The sequence below is a fragment of the Danio rerio genome, chromosome 13, assembly GCF_052040795.2.
Source record: "Danio rerio strain M-AB ecotype USA chromosome 13, GRCz13ab, whole genome shotgun sequence".
Classification (NCBI taxonomy): Eukaryota; Metazoa; Chordata; class Actinopteri; order Cypriniformes; family Danionidae; genus Danio; species Danio rerio.
Genome location: NC_141033.1, coordinates 25,581,339 through 25,604,901, shown reverse-complemented (window position 1 = coordinate 25,604,901; position 23,563 = coordinate 25,581,339). Strand labels below are relative to the sequence as shown.

Below are 23,563 nucleotides of genomic sequence, written 5' to 3'. Positions count from 1 at the left end.
ATAGTATATTGACTATGGTTAAAAATAGTAATACAATATTATATTAAAAGTGTAGTGACAATTTTTTGGTGTATTGATCACAATTTGTATGACAGACAGCCTTATTAACTTATGGATAAACTATGGTTAGTGTTGTAAAACCTAACCCTGTACTTTCTTAATTTGTATGGTAGTTAACTACAAAAATATTTGTAGTAAAGCATTTGACTATTAATATATATAATTTTTAATTTATATTATACTATTATTATAAAAGTATCGCTTTACATAAGGGTACTGCAAATCTGAAAGCATACAAAACATGTTAGTTAAGGATATAAAGTACCTCAACATAACTACGTGGAAAAATCCCAACTCTCCCATGATGCTCTCCTTCAAACCAGTTCTGATCGACCTGCCGATAGATGTATACTATATCTCCCTTCTGAAATGGAAGTTCCCTAATAAAAGAGCAGCAAAATGTAATTCAATCAGTAGTGTGGTATTTCAAATTTGATTTGCTGTTACAATAACAAAGATGCAAGAGGATCTTATTAGCATTCTCAGATCTGAATTGAGAAACATGCTTACTTTAAACTTTCTGCTCTGAAGTCAAATCGTGCCAGAGCAGGAGTCCTCTGTAGACCAAAAGAGGCTATTAGCATCATTTCTATAGCACTGCATCTGTTTTGCAGAGCAACTGTCTGTGCCGTATATAAAGACTGTCATCATCCAGCATGAGCATTTGAAGCATAACAAGAGAGAACATTCATCACCTCTATGGTTTTTCTCTTCTCCTTCTCATTAATAACCAGCAGGTCGCCAAAACGGTCATTAGTAATGAACTGTTGATGAGTCACAACCAGCCCAGCGTGTCTCCGAGCAGCTGTATCTGCCTCTTCCTGCTCTCGCTTCAGCCGTCTCTGCTCTTCCAGAATTTTCTTTAAAAGAAACACAATATTAATTTAGACATTTAATCAGGCAAAATAAGTCTCAATAAAACATGTAACCCATTCTACAATCTGGCAATCCACCGTATGAGCAATTGTGTTATGGAGTTTTTGGGAAAAAGCTAGCTACTCCTGAACATTTTGACCTTGTGAAGATATTTTTAGGTCCATATGAGAAAAACAGCTCATACAGTTGAAGTCAGAATTATTAGCCCCCTGAATTATCAGCCTCCCTAAATTATTTTTTTTGCGTAAACTAGGATTTTTATTTTATTTATTACTCTGACATTTCTTCCCAATTAAAAAAGTTGTAATTTAGAGCTTTTTATTTTTATTATTTATTTATGTAAATTTAATAAAAGTACCATGTTTTCAGACAGATTCATATTAATATATACACAACGCAATGCTAATGTTTTAATTTCTGAAGAGTTAAATAATTCTTTGGTGAAATAATCCTGACTTTCAATTACAACAAATAAAAACAATTCTGACAAATGTTAACTCTCCAAGCAATACCTGCAATAACTGCACATATTTTTCTTTTAATTTGGAAGCAATATTATTAAATAGCATTTAATTAATATCAATGTTTTTTTTTACTTATTTTGATTAATAATTTAGTTTATTGTGTTTATTCAATTTATTTTTATTTATAATTAAACATTCAATTTATATTAATATTTTAATTCACATTTGATAAATATAAACATTTATTTAAGAAAATGTATATTTAAATAATGTTAATATTCATTAGCAAAAATATTAACATTTTACTCAAAGCCATACCTAATCAATCTGATAAATACAGGCAAGCTGAAACATAACATTCTTCAAATAATTTTGGGATGGTTAAAACAACAAAAAATGCTTAAAAACAAATGAAATTGAAATTACTTGCATTTGATTGATTTATTAATTCAACTTATTGTTATTATTATTATTATTATTATTATTATTATTATTATTATTATTATTATTAGCATTAAAACCTTTATTTTACCAGGAAAAGCACATTGAGATTAAAAATCTTATTTACAAGAGCATCTTGGCCAAGGTTAGGCAGTATACACTATACATTTCACATGGGTTTAACAAACAATCAAACAAACAAACAAATAACAAATAACAGTTAACATTCATTCATTAATCAAAAAACACAATATGACAGTTAAAAACTATTCAGAACATCTACAGGCCAATGTTTCAAAGTCCAAATCATTTAAATTTAAATTTAATGATCATTTAAAATCCTTATTTCAAGATATTCTCGCTATCAATGATCTCAAAAAAACTTGAGAATGTTTATATTGTGTTACATTAGACAAGGATGTTTACATGTTGGTCCTGGAAAACAACATAAACATGCTGATTAGGAAAATAATCTGTTTGCAGCAAGAAGCAAATGTCAAAATAAATGGCACCTCTTTATCTCCGTGGCGTTTCCGGACAGCCTCATCTGTGCTTTCTCCATGATCTCCTTGGCTTAATGGATGTGAAGAGTCTGAGTCTGTTAGAGGGGAAAAAAGCATGAGTCACTTTTTGTAGCTAAGATCAGCAAAACCGCATAAAGAAATTTAATTAAAGCAGCTTTGGCTGAGAATTTGCACAACACATCATACATCTGAAATTTTCTATTTACAAAGTGCATTGGAAGAGTCAATGGGAATGATATAGACACTTTTAAGAACACAACTACCACAAAAGATTTAAAAAACAAAATTACACAAATGTACAATGGCTTACACATATTACAGATTAGAATGGGAATGTTTATGCATTTAAGCATTTTGAGATCTGCAGGATAAGTATAAGCCATGGTTTTTCAAAATAAAAACTGCATGCATCAAAATGTAACATCGTGAAAAACTGTACAACAATACACAACATTCTGACATTCCTTTCAAAAATGTCTAATGTATTATGTATAATGCAGTTTTGAAACCAGAAGTGAGACAAACACAAAATTAAAATAAATGAATAAAACAACATAATCGCCATTTTAGTGCACTGGTCCTGACCCTCAAACGGAGTAAAAACATGGTACAATTACAATTATTTGTCTTTTCCTTTTAAATCAGATCTGTGAAACTGTAAGCTACTAATTTGCCAGGCTTTTCTGTGTGCATGAAACAGTGATAAATGTCTGTTTAATGTTCATATTGCATCTGTTTATATTAACATGGGATGCCTAAACTTTTTTCTCATACTGACAAGAAGCTCCTGTAGCAAGTCAGTGAATTATGGGCCAAAATTCCTCACAGTTTCCAACTCTTATCACTATTTACAGGAAGTATGAAAGCAGAATTTCTGGTAATGTACAGTAGTAAAAACGTCTGAAACAATGGTGTACAGTGGAGACTGATAAGGATTATATCACTGAACACTGACATGAGTGGTTATATCCACAGAATAGAGTGCAGTCACAAATTATCTACAATTCTGGCATACTTAGTCAAACAAATTGTACCAAACCTGTATGACGTTCTTTCTGCTGTGAAACAAAGATATTTTGAACGATTCTAGTAACCAAACAATGTTGGCTTTCATTATATGGTCTATTAAAAAAGTATGTTCCAGGTTTAAAATATTTACAGGTTTAAAATAAGCCAAAAGGTGAAAAACAATTAGTGAACTGAGTAAAGCTTTAAAATTGACTCTGAATCAATAGTTTAAATTATACCACCATTTACGATTCAATATAGAGCATTGATCACAGATTAAAATAAGATTTTATAAATTAATGTTATTTACTGCATTTAATAGCATGAACTATTAACAAACAATCCTAATACAGCATTTATTAAGCATAGTTTCAAGAGTTCACATTTAGCTGAAGATTGTTTATAAAGGATGTTTGACATGCTGTCCCAGGAGGGAGCCCTGAGCTCATAAGATCCTCCAGCTTGGGGGATTTGCTTGGATCCAGCTTTGTCCCATTTTCTGGGCAGGAGGGGAATTTGAGCTCAGGTAGATCTCGAGAACTCCCCTGCTGTAGTAGCTAATGAACAATTAAGAATTGCTATGAAGAGATTACTACTAAGAGCATGTTTATGGTGCTGTTTGGATTAGTCAAATTAACTTAAAAGGCACCTATTTTACGCCTTGTTAGGATTTAAGATAAGTCTTTTATCTCTCCAGAATGTGTCTGTAAAGTTTCAGCTCAAAACACCCATCAGACTATTTGTTATACTTTTTAAAAGGTTGGGATTTTCTGCTTTGAACACATTGTAGCTGTTTTTGTGGCCTGTGCCTTTAATGCTTGTTCTCCTCGCCCACCGTTCCCTTGTGCTTGTCATAGTGCCTCCGTCTCCTCCTCGCCTGCTTGAGATAAACAGACAGACTAGAAGGAAGCAGATCTTCAAACTGAAGATGACTGTGGTATGGAACCTAAGTTATTTATGGTGACTTAGGAATCTTCTGGTTGGTGAATCATGAATACGCTAATGCCAGACCAATTATAAGCAATTCATTCTTTCGAAATTAATTTATAAATAAACTTCACTCAACATTTACTATGCATTATCAAAATCCAAAGTTGTGCTTGTTAACACTAGATAATGCACTGTGAGTTGAACAACTACATTCTGGTTGATTTTTGCTAACAAAGATGAACAAGTACTATATTTTTCGTTTTTTGTTCATAAATGTTAATACATTAACCAAGGAAACCTTATTTGTAACGTGTTACCAGACTATTAACAAGACAACTTGCAGTTAAGTTCGATGATGTTTTGGAATTTTATTCACAATTCAGTATTTTTAAAAATCATTAAACTAGAAGAATCTCTTTGGAAAAAACAATTCTTCTATCAATGTAAGTCAATATTGCACTCTATCTTGGATGTTACCTTGCTGCAGTTTTATGTTTACATCTGGTCATAGTTTGGTGACAAATTCTAGGCAATGTATTACAAAGGCACTAAAAAAGTACTACTAAATGGCTGACATGGGAATATGATTTAAAAAATGACATGACACACTTTTACACAACAAAACAAAAATATGCCGATCTGGTTGCAAACCACACAAAGTCGGCTACACAATGCACACGGTAGAAATGAAAAAATTAAAGTCACTCAGTGATGACAGAAGAGCAGACAGGAGAGAAAGAAAGAGAAAGGCTGGAGGAAGATGAGTGATCACAGACATAGTCATGCCCATAGAACATGAGTGTGGGCAATCTGACACTCATGACACTCTCAGTATAGCCACCTTCAGAGTGATCTTTACTGGCTTCTGAGCCCTCCACATCCATGAGGTCATCTGAGTTGCAGCCCTCACAGGGAGAGCTTTCTCCATTACTGAGCCTCTCCAGAACCTCCAAAGAGGACAGGCGCTGGGGGATCACAGGCTTGGGCTTCATGGCGGAAAGAGCGCAAGTCTTTTTGGCCTGTTGACTGTGTAGGGACTTGCGTAAGGAGAACGGGGCAGGTCCCATCAAGAGCAAGTTCCTTGGAGGAGCGCATCTCTTCTCCTGCAGGGTGTTGGCCTGTTGCCGCTCATGCCTGAGGATTGTGGTGAACCGAGTGTAGGAAGCCGGGCAGGTGCCTTTACACTTGCTTTGTTTAGTGTGGAAGGGGAAGTGATCGTGGTGATGGTGGCCTGTGGGTTCAGAGGAACCACCAGTGCTTGTCTCTTTGGCAGGATCATGACCGCAACAGTTTTTTTGCTCTGTTGTGCCCTCGATTTCTGAAGGTAAGTCAGTTCTTGAAGTGTTCAGGCACTCGTCTGATATTGAAGGCTCCTGTTTAGGGAATTGAGACTCTGTATTCATGGCTAGACAGTCCTCAGTGTGTGAAGGCCCTGGCATGACTAGAGTCTCAGCTGACAGAGCGGACTGGAGGAAGCAGGTTGGTGCAGGACTGTGGGAAGGACTTGGGTTACTGGGGAGAATGGGCATTGAGGCAGAGCGAGTGGGTGTAGAGTTTGACCGCTGAATAATACGTTCAAACTCCATCACCCGAAAGGTGACGGCATCCCGGGGGATCAACTCAGGCCTCTCCAGGGTAATGTCATCCCCCGGCTTCTCGAAAAAGGAAGCCAGGCAGCGGACACTACCGTGGGGGCTGGAGCCCAGGGAACTCGGCCTCTGAATGTTGTGCATGTTTCGATAGAGGGTGGAGAACTCAGGTGTGCTCCTTACAGATCCCACAGCGGGTCCATTTTTATGAAGGTTCCTGCTCTCGGGTGAACCGTCGCCCTTGCAGACTGAATTTAACCTGTGGTCGGCATCTGTCGTATCTCCATTTTGAGAGCTGCAGGGCTGGTGATGCAGATCCTCACAGCTGTGTGCTTTGGGGCGTTGTTGCTGTGCCGACTCGGACCGTCTTTCCAGGTTCTCATCGGTAGAGTTTGATAGCTTGGGCTTGAACTTGGAGGGAAGGATTTGAGGAATGCAGGCTTTGGTGGCAGACAAGGACTTTTTAGTCTTATATTGAGAAGCTAGTGCATTAGTGGCAAGAACTGAGTGAGCGGTTACAGAAGAGCAGGGTGAAATCATACAGCCATTCCCACCTTTATAATCCACTGGCAGGCATGCAGGGTAACAGAACAAACAGTGCATTAGATTAGATTAGATTTGCAACAAGCACAAACACAATATTACTCTGGCAAATATTGTAAGAAGCATGTCAATACTCCAAGTTAAGTCTGGTCAGAGGGTCAACTCTGAGTTCATCTATGCAAAGTCTAGGGTTGGGTATTAATATAATTATGTCAATTCTGATTCTGAAGTTATCATTTTAGAATAAAATCTGATTCCTGACCTTACATATTTTGTTCCTGAATCAGAATCGACTTTCAATTCTCAATCCTAGTGAAGCTTGAGGGCAGTACTTTTTTTTTTCAAACAAGTTAAGTGCAAGCCCCACCACACAGCCATATCATAGATTTTCACATCAATCAATTTTGATTTACCCTAACTTAACATAAGCATACTGTAGCTGCATATCCTGAAAACAACAGCTTTACTTTTAACCACTATATGTGAACTGAATCTACAAATCTGACCTTTTCTTGACAGTTGGCTACCTGATGAACCAAAAAGTCAACTGTTAGGTGGGGTTCATGATTAACAGGTTTGGGGGGACATTGCGTCAGTACATCTGGTGTTTACCTTATTAAGAGTGGAAACTAAACATTCATTCTAAATTTCATATTAATATAAAAACACAAGCTACAACAATATTTCAACTTAATATATATTAGATAAATATAAAATAAAAAACTGAACATAAAAAGGAACACATGGAATGCAAAATAAACATTACTTACTCTCAAAAGAACAGCATGTAAAAGAAAGGCTGTTTGAAATAATTTATGGAACTGACTCAGACTGAAATCGTTTTATCAAATGGTGCATGTTGTAAAAAGTTTAAGTCTGCAAGGTGAATGTAGTTTATATAATGGATTTTACTCTGGCCCATAAGTAGTGGTATAGAAAAATCAAGAAAAGTAACATTTTGCTTTAACTTACATTGACATGAAATGTTACTATACTTCCATGATACTTCCTGCATGTCACCAACTCAGTAACCTTTTTATGCATTGAAGAAACATGAAAGTGCATGTAGCATTTACTATACATTTCCATTTAAGTTTCCTATTGTGAAAATGTATCTAAATGAGCCAATATTTTACCCTTTAACCTCAAAAAAACTCCCTAAAACTGATCCAAGACAGACACATACTCCCCAATTGCCCATAAGCCCATGTTAGCACAACTAGAGTGCTCCATAAGTCTTGGGATTTCTCACCAAAAGAGCCCCTAGTGTGCTGTGAAGTAAGCACCAGCTATCCTCAGGAATTACAAACAGAACTGTAATATTTATTTACAGTTTATTAACGAAAATGCACAAAGTGGTCAATGTCTTGAGACCAATATTGTCATGACATCCCATTCAAAACAGCTCTGCAAAAGAGGCACCCTTTGCAAAGCGAGACTAACATCTATGTTCACGAGTCTGCTTCTGTGGCTTTATTGTAGTAATGATAAAAAAAAATGCATATTTACTTTATAGCTAAGTATTTTTACACCATAGAATAAGTTTGCATTGGCTATAACTGTTGTTGTCCTTAGTATATAATAGAAAACATTGGTTTCAGGACATCAACACCTTGATGACCTATTTAGATTACCAATTAATCACATCTGAAAAACATCTACAGGTCATGTCAGTTCACAATAACAAAAATCACATCTCTATAATAAAAAATTTAAAAAATACCTAAATAGATAGATCGCACAAAACTGAAAATACATTCAACAATCATTTATTCACCTTTTATTTATTCAGATATTTTCAGAATAATTTTATTATTCAGGTTTTCTTCTGCAAATAACAAAAAAGATAGTTTGTTTTCAGGTTTCTACAGCTTTTCTTACTAAAGAAAAATCAGTAACACTTTAGCTTAGGTCACAATTCACAGTATTAACAAACCATCAACTAGTACTACTAGCATAATAAACTATTAATAAACTGTTCATTAATAGTTAGTAAGGTAGTAGTTGGGTTTAGGTTATGACTAGGATTAATGATGTAGAATTAGATCATACTTTATAACTATTAATGAACAGTAATAACTTAATAATAGGCAGGTAATAAGCTAGTGGTTAATAGCATGAATTGTGACCTGAACTAAAGCGTTACCGAAAAATCTTCTTTAGTGTTTAACAGGATTAAAAAGCTTCATTAGAAAACATTTGAGGGATAATAAATAGTGAAAGTTTTTGGGTGAACTAAACAATCTTATGCTTAATAGACATCTAATAGACATCTAAACGTAGACAGCTTCGCTAAAACAAAGCAAACAGTAAAAATCTATTTAATTGAAAAATCTCTTTATTTGATGACTAGTTTTGGCTAATTCTTAGACGTCTATTAGATTTTCACTGACAGGACAAGTTTAGCCTTGTTTTAGCCAAGACGACTATGTTTAGACGTCGATTAGACATCTATTTGACATCTTTTAAAAACAAAAAATGTGTACTGGAATCCCTTTAACTGGATTTAAAAACATTTTCTTTTCGGCTTAGTCCCTTTATTAATCAGGGGTTGCCAGAGCGGAATGAACCGCCAACTTATTCAGCACGTTTTACGCAGCGGATGCCCTTCCAGCTGCAACCCATCTCTGCGAAACATCCATACACGCTCATTCCCACTCATACACTACAAACAATTTAGCCAACCCAATTCACCTGTACCGCATGGCTTTGGACTGTGGGGGAAACCAGAGCACCGGGAGAAAACATAAAAAAAGTATTAATTATTACAATGAATCAAAAGAATTCTTCAAGTATTAAAATAACACTACTTTCCAACTTCACAATCTATATCGAATCACAAACATAACTTCGTAAAATGTCACAGACGCCTCTACAACAAGACACAAGTGTGCATCATATGTTGTGCATGTGAAACATGTTGTCTTGGAAATTCAAAGCAGACAGAAACAACAATTTAAAAAAAGAACAGAGTGGTCAACAAAAGTCCCGGTCTAAACATATGGGTCACGTTAACTATTAACAGATACAGTCGTCATCTCCCCCCTGCTGACCCGCCTCAGGTCAAATGTGCTAGCATTCCTGTTCTGACCTCAGTGTGACAGCTGACCCGCTCATACCTGACCACCCCTGATGGCTGCTCTGCCATCAGATCCCAATATTAATCTTTACATCCATCCAAACCTTTCCCTACTGTCCACACCACAGCCCACTTCTAAAACGGCCAGACGCCCAACTGAGCTGAACCGGTACAGAGAGAATGACTAAAGGTCAAACCGGACATCTGTTACGTGTCAACTGTGAAAAATTGCCAGCTTTAACAAAACACAGAAAGACAAATGAGCTGTGTTATTTGTGTGGTGCTGTGAAGGGAGGAATGTGGGAAGTGCTGATGAAGAGGAGGCCAGATTTTCTTCAAACTCGAAACTGATTCTCAAAGAACGGACTGGAAGCGTACCTTTGGAAGAAGTGCTGGGGTGGCGTTTGTTTAGCGCTCTCAGGCCCTGCAGTGGGATGTCGCCGCCCTCCAGGACGCTCTTGTAAATGTGTCGTTCACATTCTGGAGCTGCCGACCCGCTGCCGGACGAGCCGTCCTTCTTCTCTGCTTCACCGTCACTCACTTTACAGGATGAGCTGAGCACAAATAGAGACTTGCATAAATCATCATCCTCACACGACATGGCTGAAGAGAACAGAATACTAGGGCAGTGTCGTATTAAAAGACACTGCTTGTTATTATATGCGTACAGAAACTCTATACCTTAAAATATGTCACATAATATATACAATAATATGTTGAATAATAATACATAAAAACCCAATTTACTAGAGCAGAACAAATCATAAATTATTATTATTATTATTATTATTATTATTATTATTATTATTATTATTATTATTATTAGATTTTATTGTTATCATTGTAATCATTAATACTATCATTATTCACAAACTGTGGATATATATTTTTTTTCCATTTTTTAATAAACTTAAAAGATTTGTTCACCCAAAAATGAAAGTTCTGCCAAACTGTAACAAATTTGTTCACCAATATAAAGTTCCGACAGTTATTTACATTCATGCCCTATCCAGTCTATGGAAGATGAGGGAGATCTCACATTCCATTTAAAATGATTTTATTTTGTGTCTGAAGATGAAAGAAGATCTCAGGGGATTGAAAATCAGAAATGCCCATACTCGGTCGTGGAGGGTCGACGTCATGCAGAGTTTAGATCCAACCCCAATTAGACACACCTGAACCCGCTGATCAAGCTCTTACTAGGTTAACTAGAAACTTCCTGGCAGCTGTGTTCAGTGTTGCCAGACATAGCAGACTTTCCAGCACAAAAGTAGTCCAAAACCCACCCAAAAAAAAAAAAAAAATTATATATATATATATATATATATATATATATATATATATATATATATATATATATATATATATATATATATATATAAATGTAAATGTAAAATGTAAATATATATATATATATATATATATATATATATATATATATATATATATATATACACACACACACACACACACATATATATATATATATATATATATATATATATATATATAAAATTCTTATTTTTAATCTAAAAAAATGTCTGCTAATTTACTTTAAAATTGTTTAATTTTAATTTATTTAAATCAAAATTATCCTAGTTACTTTAACTGTCATAACCACTGTTAACCATAACAATGGTTAGAATTGTAAAACAACCAACGCCAGCAGTCACAGAACCACATCATAAATGGATCATATTGAAACACCCCCCTCTCACCCACACATATAATAAATATGTATATTTATTATAGGTATAAATTCATCCCATTTGGCGTTTTAAATTTGTTTGAACATAATTAGGAGCTGCTTGTCAATAAGACAACGCTTCTATGTTTGTTCTTGCTGTCAATTGCGGATTATTATTATTATTATTATTTATTAGTCTTGGGGGGTTTAAGTAAGCCTGTGTTTGCTCTTTGATATAGATGAGACAGCACCAGCTGCTCTGGCCCTTATCACAACATTCCTGAGGGGCCTGTGTGGCATCCTTTAAAAAACATGCTGAAGCTTTCCACATGTAGCCATTCCTCACTGTGTGCTCACAGGAAGCCATAAAGGAGTTATTTAGGGATGCACAACTACAGTAAGTTTTCTTTTGTCAGGTCTTCCCATATAACCAACTCAAGTCAGTCTTTAGTCACAACTTTTACAGTTGCTGTATGTTGATTTAAGGAAAATGATAGCATGTCATGCTTATTTAACAATATGATACTTTACGGTGTGTAATAAAAATACTAATATGACCTGTATAATGTCCAGTAAATCCTTGCTATGTTAATAACAGCTCAGATTAAAGTGCTAGTTGTTTCAAACGAGTCTAAACTTTAAAAATAAAGGTATTTCTGTTTCCTTGAAGAACATTTAACAAACAAACTTTGATAAAATAAGATTCTTTAGATTGTTATTAAGTTATTTTTGCTTAATTTTTATCTTATCTTTCTCTAAAACATTCTTTGAGGAACCAAAATTGAACTTTTGGAACTTTTTTTGTTATTTCTTAATTCCACTGTCTGAATAAATCGTCAAAACCAGACTGGAAAAACTGTCCAACAAAACTTAAAGTTACTGGTTAACACAAATAACTCACAAGTCATTTTGGAGGGAATTTTAACCATGGCAAACAATGTGCAGACAATACTCCCATACATCAGCCGCTCTGATTCACATGGAATCATATTAAAAGTTACTGCTTAACATGCCAATAAAATCTTAAGCACATTAGCATACGTTCCTACCTTTTCACATTTGGAAACAATAAAACAGCCATTATTCAACAACTAAAAAAGACGTGTGTGTACAAGACGCTGTTCTTTATGGATTATTCCACCACACTGTACATGTAATAAAGCGTAAATGAATGACATCACTCCTGGGATGTATGGGATGCTTTCCGGCGGAGCGGTGTGAGGTGAGCTCACGTCATTCCAGACCCCGCTGGCTCCAAACTCACGAACCTGAGCAGCTGCCTGACAACTGATGGTCTTACCAGATTTATCTGACCATTACTAAAGCTGAGCAAAGTGTTCTCATGCTGTTCGGCTCCAGGATCTGCTTGCCATAAAGCAGAACTATGTTTCTCTCAGGGTTATACACTTACTTTGGGTTTGTCTCTCAGACATTCCTAAAGTCATGAGAGCATATTTTTGGTTTAGTGTTTTGGCTGAACATTAGTTGGCCTCCTGGTTTATAACTGAACCATGTGGCTTTTGATAAAACAATAAACTCCACATCCAAACATTAAAAATATCTTCGTACCACTGAGAAGTCTGCTAGGCTGAAAGCATTTGCGGTAGATTGTAAAGAGAAATGAAAATACCACTGAAGATTCATTCCCTCATTTGTATGTTTTACCGGTAAATTTTTGGCGAAAGAAACAGGGGAAAATGTTAAACTGATTTAACTAATGAATATGTTTGTTTAATGTTCAAATTCCACATATTTTCCCCCTTAAGAATGCTTTTAAAGTAGGCTTACATGACATTAAATTGATTGTATTTTTGTTGGGCAAGCTTTGCTTGATATTTCAGATGTTTGTTTTTTTAGCAAATATTGACGTTAAGATCAAAATATTTTACCCACAGGCACAGTGCACTATTTAGAGTATCCATGTAACAATGTTTGACAAAATATTAAAAAATAGGGATGTCCAGATTCGATCACGTGATTGGAAATCGGGTTTGATCACGCAGTTTCAGACTCGATCAGAATTGGATGTTACCTCCCGATCAAAACTCGAATATATATATCATATGTATGTACTGTACATATATAATCTCATGATTTTTTAAAACATCTATAGTTATGCGGCGGCACAGAGTTAGACCTCTTTCTTGACTTCACACGTAAACAGCAAAGCATGTGACATAACATTACTTTGTAGCAGAGACGCTATTGGTTAAATGCATTTTTATTATAATGAACAGCAATGATCCAAAACCTTTATTGTCAGTCATATTCAGGTAAAGTGAATATTGATGAACATCTCTTAGTCCTAACAAGACAATATATTACAATGTGCATATCAGATATTAAGAAGTTTATCAGTTGTCGTAATTATCGGATGCGGGAGAAATAGTCTCCCACTGTGGCACTTTTATTTGTTTATTTTTGTTTAAAAATACCTTTTGGGCATATAAATTTGCGGTGCTATTTGTATTTGTATATATTTAAAATTGATGTTCTCTATTACTTGATGGTTCAAGCTACCTCGCAGAAGTGATCTTGTTTACGGAGTTGTTGAATGTTAAAATAAGATGAATCAAAATAAAAAATTAAGGAACATTCTGGATCTGTTTCTTCGCTCCTCTTTATTGTTTTTTTATGTATTATGGAAGTATCAGATTGGGGTTTTGTTATCAGTAGATACATAAAATCACTCATACTCAGACTTGAGAGCAAAAAAACCTGATCGAGACGTCTCTATTAAAAATACAAAACAAATTTCTTATTTTGTGGTTTTATATATTATAATTGAATTATTATTATTATTATTATTATTATTATTATTATTATTATTATTATTGTTATTATTATTTATTTATTTATTTATTTATTTATTTATTTATTTTATTTTATTTTATTATCACATTTTATTTTGATGGTCCGTTTGTTAAATTTAAGTTACATTGCATCTACACGCCAACTAATCCACCATTAGATTATAAGCAGATTGTTAGGTTGGGGTTAGGGATGGGGTTAGTGTAAGTTGACCTGTACTTGCAAAGACATAAAATACTTTTTGTATTATAAAATAATACAATATTAAAAATAATTTGTATTGTAAAATAATTTTGTGGTAAAGGAAAAAAAACTGTACTGTATTTATTTATCAAGGTTTTTATATAATTTGAAACGTTGTAAAATAGTTTTAAGCAGGAGAAAAACCTGTACAGTATTTTATTTATCAAAGATTTTGTGCAGCTGTTTATTTGTAAACAGGGAGGAAAACCCATGTGTTTGAATTATATTTTGCTCAAAAATGTTTAATAACATTTTAATACAGGTTTTAACTCTCAATTAACCATTTATGGGAAAATACCGGATAGATATTGTATGTGTTATTCCTCCTAAAAATACCGGGATATGATATTTTGCCCATATCGCCCAGCCCTAGGCAGGATCAACAGATATTAAGCAGACAGTCTACTAATACTCAAATGGACAGTCAAAATAAAGTGTTACCATTATTATAATGTTATTATTCTTTTGTTATTATTCATTATTATAATTATGTTACAATTTCATATCTACTTTTCAGTGTAATTGACTTTTAAAGTAATAAAATAATTAGCATAAAAAATAAATGTAAATTAATTTACATAGTTGTGACTACATTAATTTAATTAGGTTTTTTATTTATATAAACAGGTCTTCAACTGTAAAGACATAATAACAGTATCCCATCAATGTTGTGAAGGTGTGATCACACTAAATATCAAATCTCCAGGATAAACTGTCAATAACTAAATTCACTTTCACAAGGAGCACGCTAAGAATTGGGGGATTTCTGCTCACAGAATGGGTGGAGGTACAAGGTCCCTTATCTCTCTTAAAAAGACATCCAGGTCTTATTTTCAGCCGCCAGTCTTAGAACAAAACAAATCATCACACTCTCCATGACCACGAACACACACACATATATCACACGAACACATCGACAGGACAGCCAGCATTGCAAATGGTCGTTCAGGAAACAGCAAAAGGAAATGAGGGAAATCTCCAGAGCCCCTGTGACAGCTCTGTCTGAGAATACATGCGGGAGAGCAAGACACACACACACAAACACACACCCACATGTAACAAGGGCGTCAGAAAATGGTGGAGAGGAACATATGTGAGAGGGAGAGAGAGAGAAAAAACATATGAGTATGGACTTACTATTGCTGTAGGTCGGAGGATGTTTCCAGGGGGCTGAAAGAGGGGGCACTCTGCAACAAACCAAACAAAGAAGTCATTGATAGCTCCAAAGGCTTGACTCTCTGGCAGCTGGAAAGGGAGAAGGCGCATTAGTCAGTCAGGCTTGAGAACGTCTGCTGCCTTCAAAGCTCTGAAACTCTTAGGTCCTCCGGACGAAGCGTAGCGTGGACAAGTAAGCAAGTATTTTGGCCTGCATGCAAGTTAGCGGGGAAAACAAGCGACAGGGAGTGAGGGGTGGGATTAGCAGGGGATGTGAGGGGCGCCCATTTTGGGAGGGGGCTGTCAGTGCTTCCACCAATCGGCTGCCGTCTCTCGCCGAGGTTCTCTTTTGTCTGCTATTGAGTCACTCTCATTACTGGCCGGCCAGACAGAGAGACAATTAACCAGCTGGTGCAGGAAGCGGGCCAAATTACATGGGCAGACCAAGACGGACGCTCAAATAGATTTACACACATATATTGAGGGTATCACTAGCGACAGATCGGACATGATGTACAAAAATCACAGGGGTGATATTATTAGCATGGCAAAGGAAGTTCACATAATGTATGTAGTAACTGAATGAGGATTATGTAATTAGGAATCAGGAAATATAAATTCTTGTCATTGGATTATGCTTTAAAATGCTTATAATCAAATTACAGCTATATTTTTTATTTTAATATATTATATATGTATATTTTATTTTTGCACATTATTCACATATTATTTTTAAATAAAACTTATTAATGCTCCTCTATATAAATTATCAACGAGTATAAACATAAACACTGAAGACCTGCTTTATAGTAGAAATTGATGTTCAATTCTAATTGAAAGCAATAATGACAATTTTTTTTCTTTCAGGTTTAATACTGTAATGCTGTTTACTTTAACCTATTTTTATACATTTTTAAAATACATTTTTTGCCACTTTTTAGAATTTGTGTGTAAGAGATAAAGCAATCTATTATTTCAAAAGAACTTCTTGAAACTTGAAATTATGTGACCAGTAAACTTGACTGGAGTGCCAAAATGCATATTCAATATATACACTGCCAGTCAAAAGTTCGGGGTCAGCTTTCTTTCCATGTTTTTTGAAGATTTTTTTTCTGTTCATCAAGGTGGCCTTTATTAAATCTAAAAAATTGGTAAAATGCTAAATATTTGTTACAAATTTAAATAACTGGTTTCTTATTGTATGTAGTTTCAAATGAAATTATTACTCCAGTCATTATTAATTTTATTACCATTACCATTTATAATAATCATAATAATAACAATAATAATAATCATAATCACAATGATTATGAGTGATTTCTAAAGGATCATGTGACTGAAGACACTTTTTGAACAGTTATTTTACTTATGCACTTATTTTATAGTGCATTTACACTTCACAATATTATGTTTTTTACTGTATTTTTGATTAAATAAATGCTGCCTTGGTGAGCAGAAGCTTATTTTAAAACATTTAAAAATACTCACCCCAAACTTTTGACCAGTACTGTACACTCACATCACTATTACTGGATGTAAGGCATCATTATAAATATCATATTTACACACATCCTCTTTACTGCATCAATGGCACAGGGGTGTATACTACACTGTAAAACCCAAAAAGTTAAGGTAACTTCAACCATTTGAGAAAACTGATCGCAAAAAAAAAACAAAAAAAAAAAACACACATTTAAGTTCAAAAACTAATCCTAATGAGTACTGTGAACTTAATCCCTATGAGTAAACAAAGTTTTACTTTGAGCACAGTATAACCTAATAAATAAAGAAAACTCAAACCAGCTGAGTACTGTAAAACCCAATAAGTTAAGACAACTCAAACCGCTAGAGTAAAAAAACTAATCCATATGAGTCCTGTGAACTTACTCTATTGAAGTAATGAGGTATTTAATATACTCATTACCTTCAACACTGAGTTCAAAACTCTTTTCAAATGAGTAGAAATAGCTTTTAGTAAATTTTGAGCTAGCTACAATAATTTCATTTGATAAAGTTGACTGTTGGGTTTTACAGTGTACTGCCCATGTATTTAAAAAAAATTACCCCTTAAAAGATTTTTAAAAATTAAATAAAAAATTTTTTTTTACATTTTTTATAACTCACAAAGCGCCCCTCAAACTTTTTGTGTGGTATTGTAATCTGCAGTAAGTTAGGTAAAAAGCAATCTACAAGAAATCAAAAAGTAGTCTGAATACTTTGTGGAATCTAACATATGTAATCAGTTTCAGAATACAATTTACTAGCCCTGTCTGCAATGAGCCAATAAAAAGAGTGTCTGTTATTGCCGGGCAGCAACTCTCTATGGCAGATCAGAGAGAGCCATTCACCGGGACGGCTTGTACTCCCTCTCACATTTTGAATGGTTTAGAGACGTCTAATTTTAGGCCGCTGTTTCTGTTGCTTTTCCCCAACTGCACGTCACAGATGGCAAATATAGCATGGCAGCACACCTCCAAAGGAAAAAAAAAAAGCACAAGTGGTGTTTGCAAATACGATTGCACAATCCCAGCCTTCAGAAAAATGCCACATGCATGCCAGCCCCCCACAGCCCCCTCTGGTGACCCACAGAGGAAAAGTTCAACTCCTGACCGCAACATGTTCATCCCATCGGTTGCTGGGGTAAAGAGGATCACGAATAACCTTCGCCAGCGAACACAGGCTTTGTGTTTGAATATCGCTCTATTTATACAGCGTCATGTTCTAGAAGTTTTGTTTCCCGAGGAACACCCAGTGACATAACAAACCACTATTACGTGTGCAAAAGTGGCCTCTAGTATTTTGGTCCCTTTTTTCCCTTTTTTCCTTTTAAGAAAACAGCCAGCACAGCATCCCAAGAGGCTTTCGCACGAGACTTGGCACAGATTATGGGGAAAAGCAAACAGGAAACATGCATGAAAGCCTTATCTTAAGTGGCACGCATCTTAATCTAAATCTTTCTGACAGCCAGGACAATACCTTAGTGTGATGCAGCTGTTGAGATGAGACAATAAGAAAGAGAAATTATGGAATTAGAAGACATATAATCACTGTTTCTGGCATTATTAAGAACATATAACTTCCCACACATATATGAAAAGTGTTTAGGCAAGATACTGCAGATGAATTGAGTAAAGAATAAAAAAGCCAAATTAAGATCACAGGTTGATTGATTACATTAAGAATTGCAACGATTTTTTGTATTACAAGTTTTCTAAAATGTTATGTTTACATATGCAAATGAGGCATTATGCAATTAAATCTGCATTAAATGCCTTACAATTCAAGCAAATCTGGGCAAAACAACAAAAAACAAAAGTGTTGTCTCTAGGCTACGAACACTCATCTTAACTAAAGGTATAGCATTGCTTAAGGTTTACCTTCTTATATACAATCGCTGCTGAATTGTTTGATGTGTTAAAACTGCAAGGAACTGTTTTTATATATTATGTATTAATATGCAGGGTATTGAATTGACATTTAAATGTTACATTTATTTTTTTGTCATTTTCTCTGTAAAACGGAAAATATTTTATATGACAAGATATTTAGTAATGAGCTCAGCATCTGTATACTTTTAAATTATTGCAGCTGCTCCTAAATTATTGCTATACTGGGTTAGGGGATTTTAATATTGTGCAAATTAAATTTCACTGAAAGTTTTGTAATGAAATGTTTAGCATTTTGTTTGTGATAATAATGCTCTAAAATTACACATGTAGCCTATAAAAAAGAGGGAGATGTAAGAAGCAGAATTTTAGTGCTAAGTGTTGTGTTTGTTTCTACAAAGTTAAGTTATTATTATTATTATTATTATTATTATTATTATTATTATTATTATTATTATTATTATTATTATTATAGCTTCTGTCATGGTAGCCAGGGGACTCGATTTTTCTGGTGGTGCCATCTTTAGATTTAGCTCTTTACAGCTGTCACCAACCTTCCAAATTTTAAAAATGTAAAAAATGTAATCTTTGAAGGACAATTCTTTATTATAGCTTAATTAAACACTGGGTGTATATAAAATTAAATAGTTATTTTCATAGACCTACTGTAAAAAAGCTTTGATAAGGTACTGTATAGCTAAGAGTCCAGACGGAAAGTATGACTTACCCTCTTTAAATCATACTTTATGTCATACTTTGACTTAAAGAGGGTATATAAGCGGGAAAAACATATTAGTAATAGCATAGCCTTAAGAAGGTTGCGAGAAACATAGCCTTGAACATTGGATGAGTCATGTTTAAACCTCCTGTTGATTCCCTTTTTGTGACATTTGAATGAAAGTAAAAATTTGAGTAAATGTCAGAATTTTTACTAAGGGTGAACTATCCCTTTAAGGCACAAATGTATACAATATATAAAAATAAAGTTCAAACGAAAGAACAAATGTATTCTACAGCTGCTTGCTATAACCCATAAATGCATGATTTTTTGCCCCCAATTATAACTTTTTCAGGTCTTTAGTAACCCAGAGATACCTAACGCCGATGGATTTTTAACTAATGTATTGCATTGATATTTCAAAACAATTACAAATGAATAATTTTTGGAGCTTCATTTTTTACCTAGAGGGTTTTAGGAATCTTTTTTATCATTAAAATTATTCATTTATTCAGAAAATACTCAGAAGAGTCATAACAGGCTTTAAAAATATGGGATGTAGCGAAAATTTTTAGAAACAAATTAATAAAATATGACAAAAGAAACACTTAAAACTGAATTTCTGTTGTTTTCTTCACATTAGACTGTAAAAACACTTTAGAAAAAGCCAGAAAGTCTATGATTAACTCTCTTTAAAGATGCATAGCCATAAATAAAAGCCGTAAATGGATTTTTTAAATCATAGTTTATCCATAACTGTGAAGAGGACTGAATGACTCTTAAGTTAACAGAAAACTGACTCACAAACATCCTCCACATTGAAGTCAGACTGTTATAAGTGAGATTTAAGCCAAGTACTTGACATTCTTGACATGACCTGTGGAGACGGTGGGAGAAAGTGACGTTCGCAGTATGTCACAGGGGATTCGGTTTCAAAGCCTTACGTTATCTGAAGGGCTAACCAAAATAGCATTTCTCTTATAAGGCATTTAAATGAAGGAAATGACATCTCAGTCTTGAGGGTAATAAAGTTGGGGCAGTGCTGCTTGAGAATGTCCCACCGTCTCGTCTGGTACTTGTCTATTTGTCACATCAGGGTTATGTAGGGCATAAGTTTAATATGTAGTTTTATATAAATACATAATGAAAATACAACACTAAATTTGGTGAATTTGCATGAATGCACCCTTAAAAGGCACTGTTCACTCAAAAATTTACTGTAAGTCCTGTTAATGTTTATACTTCAACATGTATGACTTTCTTTCCTCTCAAGGATACAAAAGAAATTATTCAGCAAAATGCTAAAATAAAATAATATAAATAAAGATTTGATGCTTATAATGATTAAAAAGTAAAATATAAAAAAAATATTAAATAAAAATAAAATAAAATAAAATAAAATAAAATAAAATAAAATAAAATAAAATAAAATAAAATAAAATAATAAAATAAAATTAAATTAAATTAAATTAAATTAAATTAAATTAAATTAAACTAAATTAAATTAAATTAAATTAAATTAAATTAAATTAAATTAAATTATGACATTTATGATGATTATATAAAAGGAAAGAAGACATAAAATAAAATTAACATAATGATTACGAATTAAAATGAAACTTTTAAAAAAAATAAACATGCCCATATGAAAACAAGTAAAGAACAATTCATTCAATTAAACTGGTATTTTGGTGGGCTATTAACATGCTAAAATCATTTATTATCCTTACTTAAATTTTTTTTTCTTTTTTTTTTTGGGGGGGGGGTGGTGTATATGTGTAAAGATATGCGTATATATGTACACATTTATCAACAAAATCATGCAGGGTAAAAGTATTTTCCAGATGTTTCCTATATTTCTTAAAGTTCCATCTTCTCGTCCAAAATAGAGCCCACAATAAACAGATCAAGAGTTGTTTACCACAGTATTTCCTAGGATGTAAATTCCTTTCCACTGATTGTTAAGGCTAGTCAGTGGAACAGTCTGTTAATAATGTTTGTCTCATTTTCATGTGCTAGTTTCCTAACAGGTGCAGGAGATGACTCAAGAAAATTTACAACTTTTCTGTTATATAAATAGCTTACAATGTGAGTGAGGCTGTCGAACAAATGTAGCTTACTGTATGTGTCCATTTATGAAAGCCCAACTTCTTATACACTTTTTTCACTTTCTGTTATATCTAAAGCACAGCTACTACACTGGATTGCTGTTGTCTAATCTGAGCAAATCTGGACAAACAAATGCTGAATATTTACAGTACATGTGTGTGATTCCACATGATGGTAAACTCAGGATCTGTAAGAGATGGGCTGCCTGTACATATGTCACAGTCATAGAGTTTGGCATGTCAATCATTGAGGAAGTCAGGTCACATGCAGTCTCCAATAACCTTCGTCCCACTTCTAACAGACACATACACACGCAACTTCAAGCTGGCCCCAGTCAAGAGTAAACAAGCTCAACAAGTCCATTGCTGGTGACCTCAATCTCACAGCAAGATTTAAAGAGCTCATGAATTGAGAGATCAAAATTTGCTTCATGTATGAGGTCACTGAATTATATACCAAACCGAAAACTCCCAGTTTAACTTAAAACCAGCTTATATTGAAGCAAATCTAGCCAAATGTACAGTCAAATGAGCCGTTTTGTTTTGCTATAGTGTGAATAAACTCCACCAAAAAAGATCATCTGATCAATTTGTTCTCAAGACAACAAGTGCAATACCAAGCTGTGGAAAAAATATGTTCTGGAAAAATCTTTGCATTGACTTTGACCTTCTGACACCAACATTAGGAAGGAACACCTGAACGAATGCTTTTTTTTAATTTTAACTACTTTTAATGACGTTTCAGACCTTGCTAGTAAGAACTTCTTTTTTCTTCTTTGACTTTATTTTTCTACAAATTCATTTAAAGACATTTATGGCATAGTTCGATGATGGATTTTAGACTGAAACTGAGACTGAAATTTCACGAAGGCTTTCGAAACTAGTAATAATTCATTATTCATGCATTGCATCATTGACAAATTAAGGCTGTGCTGCAACAGCAGATTCTCAAGGGATTTCAAAGGACTTTTATCTCTAAAGTAGGAAATCGGGAGAGAGAGGAACATTGTATCTGCTTGTGTCATGAGTGTAACCACCGGAATGTTGCCTGTGACTCATATAAGCAAGAGTTTGGTTTCACTTAGAGACTATCAATTTCTGGAGATTTGTCATGCATTCCATTCATACAAGAAGCATGCATGGATATGAGTAGTAGGGCTGGTTCAATTGCTGAATAATCACTTTTTCGTCTGTAGTACTGTACATGTTATTTTGCAAGATGTATTTCGGTTAGGGCAGGGCAATTAATAGAAAAGTAATCGAAATCGACATTCAGAAGCAATCAGATTTTTTCAAGTGAATTTTTTCAATTACTTTCCTTACCGTGTGAGGAATCACGTGACCCTGCTCTGTTAAGGCTGATTTATACTTCTGCATTAATTGCATGGGTATGGTCCAGTGCAGCTTTCGCGCGGTCACATACTGTACCTGCACATCTCTCAAAAAATGTAACTACACATCATACGTTTGCACGACATTGACAATAATTGAAAACTTCACCAGAGATGCTTTGGGACGACATTTTCTATTACGATACAATTATTATTTACATTAAAATATTTGTTTACAGAAAATGCAAGAAATGCACTGTTTAAAATATTATTTACAGGATATACAAGAGTTATTTTATGTAGAAGAGATACTGCTTATTTTCTACTTTTAACAAGAAAAATATTGAAAACAAATTATATTTTTTGTATCCAAAAGTGCAAGTTATTTATTTTAACTTTTTTACAAGCAAAAAGTGACTGTTGGTTTTAGGCAGTGTGTGTTTTAATTTCACTTGTTCAGCACTGATGTTCAATAAATAATCATAGATATTAGATTGTGTGTGTTTCCTTCAATTATTGTAAAACTATGTAATGCACCCTTCAAAAATCTCTCACTTGTAATATGTGAGCATATTTTCTGTACAAAACCTGTCTGTGAGGAACAATGAAA

General features: G+C 34.1%; 1 protein-coding gene and 1 long non-coding RNA gene across 51 annotated transcripts in view; one reads left to right on the top strand and one right to left on the bottom strand.

Annotated features, from left to right (window-relative positions):
- The window catches only part of sorbs1 (sorbin and SH3 domain containing 1), a 91,565-nt gene that overhangs the window by 14,829 nt on the left and 53,173 nt on the right, over nt 1–23,563 (bottom strand). For 32 of the 50 annotated variants that reach the window (XM_087279220.1, XM_087279230.1, XM_087279224.1 and 29 more), the window contains 6 exons: nt 15,393–15,442; nt 9,893–10,068; nt 2,354–2,439; nt 756–920; nt 571–617; nt 326–440 (listed from right to left, as the gene is read on the bottom strand). In XM_087279220.1, coding sequence (XP_087135346.1) covers nt 326–440; nt 571–617; nt 756–920; nt 2,354–2,439; nt 9,893–10,068; nt 15,393–15,442 — 639 coding nt within the window. Of the gene's footprint in view, nt 1–325; nt 441–570; nt 618–755; nt 921–2,353; nt 2,440–5,144; nt 6,459–9,892; nt 10,069–15,392; nt 15,443–18,386; nt 18,402–23,563 lie in introns of all 50 variants that reach the window. The other 18 variants (XM_087279206.1, XM_087279214.1, XM_087279208.1 and 15 more) reach the window with 3 other exon arrangements.
- LOC147841059 (uncharacterized) overlaps nt 1–23,563 on the top strand; it is a 141,413-nt gene that overhangs the window by 75,834 nt on the left and 42,016 nt on the right. The window lies entirely within an intron of this gene.